The sequence below is a fragment of the Telopea speciosissima genome, chromosome 8 (assembly GCF_018873765.1).
Source record: "Telopea speciosissima isolate NSW1024214 ecotype Mountain lineage chromosome 8, Tspe_v1, whole genome shotgun sequence".
Lineage (NCBI taxonomy): Eukaryota > Viridiplantae > Streptophyta > Magnoliopsida > Proteales > Proteaceae > Telopea > Telopea speciosissima.
The window spans coordinates 14,900,125-14,908,836 of NC_057923.1; the positions used below are offsets into that span (position 1 = coordinate 14,900,125).

Consider the following 8,712-nt stretch of genomic DNA (forward strand, 5'->3'; position numbering starts at 1 on the left):
TTTCCTTCATTCCTTCCTTCCTTCCTTCCCTCCATCCCATCAAAGTTTAAGTCCCTTTGTGTAAAAAGAAGAAAAAGCAGAACTATCTCTGATAAAGAAGAGAAAAGGGTTTCTGTTTCTGATTCTCTTTCTCCTTATTTAAACGACCCAAACACCAGATTTCGACTCAATTCCACTCAACTCAACTCAACTCAAATCTTTACCTTCCTTGAAACCCTTCAATCTGAGAAAACAAAGGAGAATGAACCACTCCTGAATCATCATCAATGGCAACAGAAGCCGGCACTGTAACAGCGACATTGTTATTGTCGTGGCCCTCATTATTCCCCTGTGGCTGCAAAGCAATTAGATTAGCATGACTTTTTTCCTCCGGTGGTTCAAGGTGTGTTGCTGCTTCTTGTAATTGCAAAGCATATTCCAAATTCCAAAGCACATCTCCCATAGATGGTCTATCCACACCATAATCAGCCAAACACTTCTCTGCAGCTTCCACATACTTCTTCAATGACTCAACACATATAGTCCCTTGGAGATGAGAATCAATTATCTTCTCCAACAATCCCTTCCTGTGCCATTGCATTGCCCATTCTGCCAAGTTCACTTGTTCCCTTGGCAATGACGGATTGATAGCTGGCCTCGCACACAACACCTCAAACAGAACAACCCCAAATGAGTACACATCTGACTTCTCCGTCAGCTGTTGCCGCCTGAAGTACTCCGGGTCAAGATACCCGAAACTGCCCTTCACGGCGGTGCTGACGTGGGTTTGGTTCATGGACGGTCCAGTCTTGGAAAGACCAAAGTCAGAAACCTTAGCAACGAAATTGTCGTCCAGGAGAATATTAGTTGTCTTCACGTCTCTATGGATGATTCCCTGTGCGGCTCCCGTGTGGAGATAATGAAGCCCACGTGCCGCACCGATGCAAATCTCTAGCCGTTGTTTCCATGACAATGGAGAGAGGGTAGAGCCGTACAAATGGTCTCTGAGTGGTCCATTTGCCATGTATTCGTACACAAGTATCATCTCTGAACCTTCATCGCAATACCCAATAAGAGAGACTAGGTGACGGTGACGAAGCTTGGAAAGCATTTGAATCTCAGTTTGGAACTCATTGATGCCTTGCTCTGAGCTTGGGTTCCCACGTTTAATGGCAAGTTTGGTTCCACCATCGATCTCCCCAATATAAACCTTTCCAAAACCACCAACACCAATCACGGCATTATCATCAAAGTTACGCGTGGCTTCTTGTAATTCCGCGAAGCTAAAGAATCTACCCAACCCGAGAGTGGAAGAATAGAAACCCGAATACCCGCTTTTACTCTTTGACTTGAACCCGCCGGTCCGGGATCCGCTTTTGCTTGACATGAAGCTTGAATGGCTAGCGTGAAGAGGGAGTAGCCACGAGGAAAAGCTGTTGCATTTCTGCCAATTGTTAGGTCTTCTCTGCCATCTCACAAACATCATGGCAAGTAACAGCATAGCGGTGACACCCATGGCGAGCCCAACTGCAGCGACTATCTTGAGCTTATAACGGCTAAAAGTGGACCCCGCATTTGACCCATCAACGGCGAACAAGCCATCTAAGCTACCAGCTTCGTTGCTCATCTTCATGACCTCGAGACCGTTCAGGATTGCATTGGGTGTACTTGATTGAACATTAGAAGCCGGGCCCACTTGTACCCTAATGGCCCCATTGTCAACGGCGGAGGCGTTGAGTACGAAATCCTGGTAATAAGCGGTGGCGAGGGCACCGGTGAAGGAGGAGAGATCGAGACTCGATACACCCATCATCCCATTAATGTAAACATTAAAGTAGAGATCATTGAGGGTTGTACTCACAATATCACAGAAATGGAGTCGGATCAAGTAGGAGAAGGAAGGGTCAACCTTCACCACCCATGTGAGATTAAAATTCGGGTTCGTGACATTAGCATTCGCCATCTGATCCGCCGTAGAATAAACCGAATTCGGGGCAATTAAAGCACTAGCTCCGCTGGAAGGGAACTTAACGGCGGCCGGAGAAACCGATGCGTTCTGGGCAGTTAAGGGGTTCTTCATGAATTGCAAATCCGTCTGCCACGTCCGCCCTAACGTATCGTTATACGGCGTTAAAGGAAGTCCACCGACGTTCAAACGGTAGGAAACTTCTAACGCGTAATTGGATAAACCGTTGAAGCTTCCGACAGGGGAGACGGTGGTGGCGGTATCGGAGATTAACGTATCGGGTGCCGATACGACTTCGATAGCATTAATGAAGGCGATGGATTGGGATTGAGGCATGAATTTGAGGGAGATTCTATCGGAGGTGATGTTGATGAGATACTCTTTGAAGACTAGGGATTTGTTGTCTGGAACGGAGAAGTCATGGAGGAGGACTATGGAATCGGTGGTGACGGAGAAGGTGGCACTGGTGAGATTGTATGTGGAATCAGGAAGAGGGAAGAAATAGAGACGAATCCAATGTAGACCTGGACGAGAAATGAAGAAACTATAAGTGGAATCTTCAGCGAAGATTCTGGCTGTTTGATAGAGAGGTAAAGAAGAAGAGAGGAGAAAGGAGGAATTAGCGGCGTTGGAATTGGAAAGAGATGGAATGGATGCTTGTAAATCTTCGGAGGTTGAGAGGAGAGAAGCTGATTGACTGTCGGAACGGAATGATCGGCCGTCGTTTAAGGTGGTAGCATCGGCGGCGCCGCAGTCGAGTAGGTAATTGTCTAGGGGAGAATATTTTACCACATGTTGAGGAGGAGATGATGAAGAATCCTTTTTGGCAATTGTTGGGTAAGGAACGATGTAAAGGAGAAAGAAGAAGAAGGAACAGAGGAAGAGAAGGGAGGAGATTGGGTGACTACATTTCTCTCCTCCCATGAACATTGTAAGTTTAGTGTTATTTTTGTTTAAATGGATTGGGGATGATAGAGGGTACGAGAGAAGGCCATAGGAAGGGAGGGAGGTGGAGGAAGGAGAGAGAGAGAGGGATTTCTGCAAGTAACTCCGGCGGAGAAACTAATTAGGGAGAGGAATGAGGAATGAGAACATGAAGGGGAAGCCTGAAGGTGGTTTAACGTTTACGTGTGTTTCGGGGGAATTTTCAAATTTGTGCGTACCAGCGCGAAAGAAGAGTTGATGTGTATCACAGTTTCTGATAGATATCATCAGAGAGAAAGAGAGAGAGTATATAGTTTGACTTTAAAAAAAAAACAAAAAAAACAAAAAAGTTGGTTGGAAGCAAGTAAGGAACGTGCGGGGTGCACCGTGGTATTGTATTTTGATTTGTGAAGGTTTATTTTCACCAAAACAAAAGATTTGTGAAGGGTTATCTGGGGTTTAGGTGAGGGGAATTTGAGAGGTTTTTTTGTTTTTCATCTAATGACTATTGAGATTAAGAAGACTTGGTCAATGGAATGTATGTACATGTCTTTTTGACCTGTTGAAAGCAAAAAGGAATGTATGGAATGGTGCATGTTAATTGGGTAACCATATTCATCAAAAAAAGTAAGTAAATAAATAAATTAGGTAACCATAGTATGATCAAAGTGAGATTGTAACCATGGTTATAGTGCACGGTATCAGATCGAATATCACTCACCTTCAAAATCGATACGATATTGATATAGTATTGGCACAGATTGGTCGTATCCTACAAATTTACCTTTGATTTTTTTTTAAATACGTTTTTTAAAAAATATTATTTATCCTTTGTCCAAACCGTTTCACCGATATGAGGTATTAGTATTCAATTACCTTCAAAATCGCTTAGTATTGGTCGTATCTGATACTGATACCTCAAACCATGATTGTAATCGATAAAATTATTGTTCTTGATATATTTAGGAGTGTCAAAATGGAGACTGAATCAAAGAGACTTATCTAATCAAATTGAAAAAACCAAACAATTGGACTGAACTTTTTATTGGTTTGGTATTGGTTTTGGGTGATAGAAATCCGTGAAACACCAAAATGAACCAGGCCGATCAATTAAACCTAAAAGACTGAAATCGGAAAATTTTGATAAAAACCCTATAAAAATTGATAGCTTATTAGCGTCCCCAACTCTATGTTTGCATCTCTTCTCCCTGCGAAAAGTCCCCTGCCCTTTCCATCCCAGCCCTCCAATTGGTTGAACCGCTAGCTCCAAGAAAACTGAATCAATAATAAACCAATATTGGAGGGTCAATAACAAGAGACTGTTAAGATAAACCGGACCGAAACTGACTAAACAAATAATTGAAATTTGATTTTATAAACCAAACTCCTTATTATTGACTCGAACCAGACCAAACTGATCAGAAAACCGATGGAAACCATACCAAATCCATTGTTTAACACTCTTGAGATAGTTTTCTTGGACTTACCCCAAATATATATATATATATATAGTTTTCCTGGTACTATATATTTCATTAATTACCAGCCAAGTCCAAACCGCGTAAACCCAGGTTCTTCTTTCTCTGTGTAATTAATTTACAGTTTCAACTTTCAATTGCCAAAGAAGAGATTTTTTTTTTTTTTTTTTAAAAAAAAAAACACCTAAATATCCATACACATGGAGTAATTTAATTATTTGAGGACAATCCATCCCTTCACCTACTCTGTAACACGGCAACACCTTAACGAGGCCGGCTACAGTAGTGGGGGAAGTGTAATGGTGCGTATCAATAAACGGTCTTTGTCTTTCATAGCCAACACATGTAACCTGAGCTCAACTACTTCACACACATTTTATGTATCCAAGAATTATATGATATGATGATACTAGATAGATAGATAGATAGATAGATAGATAGATATTCTAGTCTCTTCCATCTTCTATTTAATCAAATCTGAGTGGAGGATGATCAATAACTATCCATGGTTGTTTATGGTTTCTTTGCATATATAGCAAGCTCTTGAAGAACTTGAGAGTACTAAGAATCTCAAGTTCTTCAAGAAGATTCTGTACTTTTTGACTCTCTTAATTAACTTGTCCTTCAAACCATTTTCAATCAGTGTAAAGAAAGAGATTTGGGAAAAGGATAATTTCCATTGACAAGTGTTCAGGTTATATACAAAGTAATATAATATAAAATCCCATTGATTGTGGGATAAGAATGAAAGAATAAGGTAAGATAAGAATAGTTACAACTGTATAAGGATACTGCTAATCTATACCAGCCGATAATCACGTCCAATAACGATAATCACATCCAATACTCCCCCTCAAGGTGGGTTGTGAATGTTAAGAACATCCAACTTGGCCCTGTGTGAAAAGAATAAGTCTTTACCAAGTGACTTGGTGAATATGTCGGTCAACTAGGCATGACTGGGAACATATTGGGTGAAGAGATGACCATTCTGATTATTGTCACATACAACGTGGCAATCGATCTCGATATGTTTTGTATGCTCGTGAAACACAAGATTGGCTACTATATGCATGGCAGTCTGATTGTCACAAAATAAGGGAATGGGCTTAGCATGAGAGATACCGAGATCTTTGAGAAGAGTTGTTAACCAAAGCAACTCACAGGTGGTCATGGCAATAGCTCGGTATTCGGTTTCACCAGAGGACCGGGAGATGGTGTTTTACTTCTTGGACTTCTAGGAGATTGGATTGGTGCCAAGATAAATACAATAACCAGTAGTGGAGCAACGAGTCATTGGGCAGCTTGCCCAATCCAAATCACAGTAGGCTGTGAGCGATAGTGAGCTATTAGCAGATAATAATATACCCTAGCCAGGGGAACAGTGAATGTATCGGAGAAGACGATGTGCAGCATCCATATGGGGTTGACGAGGCTGGCTTAAGAACTGACTTAATAAATTGACGATGTGAACAATGTCCGGTCGTGTGATTGTGAGATAAATCAAACCACCAATTAACTGTCGAAAGCAGATCACCATCGGTGGATGTCAATTTGAGATTTTGTTCCATTGGAAACTCAGCGGATTGTGCACCAGTAATTCCAACATCGAAAAGTATGTTAAGGGCATATTTGCGCTGGTTCAAAAAATTTCCTCGCTTTGATCATGCCACCTTAATACCAAGGAAATATTTCATCGGACCAAGATCCTTGGTGCGAAATTGTGTTTGGAGAGTTGCTTTAAAACTGGAAATGGTTGTCGTATCCGATCCTGTAATAATGATATCGTCCACATAGACCAACACAAATATGGTACTAGCACCAGTGCCATTAAAAAATAGAGAATAATTTGCTTTGGACTGAATGAAGCCAAACTCGATAAGAGCAGTAGAGAATTTGGCGAACCAATTACGTGAGGCATGCTTAAGGCCATATAAAGATTTATTGAGCCGGCAAACAACATTCTCCCCCTGTCGGTGGTATCCTGGTGGGAGTTGCATGTAAACTTCTTCGTCAAGGTCGCCATGTAAGAAGGCGTTATTGATGTCGAGTTGATGGAGGGACCAAGATTTCACCGCAGCAATGGCTAGAAGGGCCCAAACTAGGGCTGCAATAGGGTCGGGTTGGGCCAGGCTTTATAGAACCCTAGCTCAACCCTAAGTCCCCTTAGCTGGGCCCAGGCCCGACCCGACCCTGACTCAGGGCTAGAAAAATGCAACTCTAACCCGCCCTCCGGGTCAGGCCGGGCTGACCCTGATTGGCCCTGATCATGGGGAGGGGGGAGGAAATGCATGGGTTGGAATGGGCCGGGGAGAGAATTATCAATTTTAAGTAAAATAACACTATAATAAAATGTATTATATCACTCATTGTCTTCATATATTATATATTATATAACAAAATGTGGGTGACATTTAAATTTTATAATATATATATATTATATCAATATATATTTTATAGTATTAACTTAAAATAGGGCCGGGCCGGGCCAGGCTTTGCCCCATGCCTCAACCCTGGCCCGATCCAACCTTGACTCAGGGCCAGAAATTTCCAGCCCTGACCCGCCCTTAGGGCCAAATTTCTCAGCCCAAGCCCTATTCGGGCTCTGGGCAGGCCAGGGCGAGTTCAGGCCAACAGGGCCAAACTTGCACCCCTAGCCCAGACAGTTACCAGTTTAGCAACAGGGGCATATGTTTCGTGAAAATCAATGCCTTCAGTTTGGGTGTATTCCTTGGCCACCAAATGGGCCTTGAAACATTTGATGGAGCCATCAGCGTGCTTTGATTTTGTACACCCATTTATACCCAACGGGTTTTTTGGTAGGTGGCAAGGGCACAAGAGACCAAGTATTGTTGAGCTTCAGTGCTTGTATTTCAGCGTGCATAGCTTATTGCCAAGCAGGAGATAACATGACTTTGGCAAAGCTGGTTGGCTCAGTGATTGTAGATAAGGACCTGACAAACTTGAAATGAGATGGTGAGAGATTATGATAAGATAAAGATGAAGCAATTGGAGCGAGGGTACCTGCGTCCGAAGAAGGAGATTGGAGGTGGGTAGCATAGCATCGGGTGAGGGAGTTCGGGATGGGTGGGGGTTGTGAGACTGTCGGGTATAAACAAAGAGGAATGAGAAGCCATGTGAAAATTAGCTCTAGAATCAATGACCCATAGAGAAGAGGGGGTGATATACCTGCAGTATTGGCCAATGGAGAGAGCTTACCTGATTGGATTATTGAGAGAAGTTGATGATACTGCTCGGTGGTAAATGATGGAGCCTGTGAGGTGTTGGTGGTGGCTGCTGCGAGCGAGTGAGCAGTTGTAAGAACGCAATCCCCCCAAAATTCAGAAGGAAGGTTACCTTGAAAAGAAAGGGTACGGGCAACGTTGAGTAGGTGGCGGTGTTTGAGTTCGACAATACCATTTTGTTGAGGAGTGTCAACGCAACTGTACTGGTGGATAACCCCATGAATACTGAAAAAATGTGATGAGTCATGGTTAAAAAATTCCCGACCATTGTCAGTACAAAGTTGTTTGATTTCGGAATCAAACTGTGTCTTGACCATAGAAAAAAATTACATAGTTGAGACCACGTACAAGATTTATGGTTTAATAGAAAAATCCATGTGCAACGAGAGAAGTCATCAACAATAGTTAAAAAATATTTAGCACCACATAATGTAGGGACAAAATATGGATCCCAAACGTCACAATGAATTAATTCAAAACAATTTAAAGTGGAGATAGGCGATGATTAGCAATGGCACGACGGATTTCAAAGATGCACCGGGCATTCTGTTGGGAGAAGTGATCATGAAGATCAATCCAGACGTCGCGAACAGTAGACGTGTATAAAACGCTGTGAGCAATGTCAGTGGAAAGTGCATTGGCCAGTCATGAAAGAACCATGCTATTGCAACGATTCCACTGCTGGAAATAAGAGGTTGCAGCATCTGGCTTTGGGAGAGATCCATCAATGAAGTGAAGTTTGTGCTTAGCCTCAGGAGCCATGCGCATAGCACGGCTCCAGGTAGGGTAGTTGTCGCCTTTCAATGGTTGGGTCACCAAGATAGCACCAGGGTTATCCAAGTGATACCATGTAAAGAAAAGCATAATTTCCATTGACGAGTGTTCAGGTTATATACAAAGTAATACAATGTAAAATCCCATAGATTGCTATAAGGATAATGCTAATCAATACCAGCCGATAATCACATCCAATAATAAGTAGAAATTACTAAAATTATAGTTTTCTTATAACCCAATTATTTTACAGGATTTTCAATCTGGTATCTTATGTTCAAGTTCAGATAGGATATATACTGTCAAGCGCTAGATATATGCCTCGCGGCCATTGTTGCCGTCAGGCTAG

The 8,712-nt window shown here is 42.3% G+C and overlaps 1 protein-coding gene across 1 annotated transcript; it reads right to left on the reverse strand.

Annotated features, from left to right (window-relative positions):
* Positions 1–182: 182 nt before the first annotated feature.
* Positions 183–2,869, reverse strand: LOC122672064 (probable receptor-like protein kinase At5g61350). Its single transcript, XM_043869569.1, has one exon. It carries the CDS (start codon positions 2,867–2,869, stop codon positions 200–202), a length of 2,670 nt encoding a protein of 889 aa, XP_043725504.1. The 3' UTR covers positions 183–199.
* Between the last annotated feature and the right edge of the window lie 5,843 nt (positions 2,870–8,712).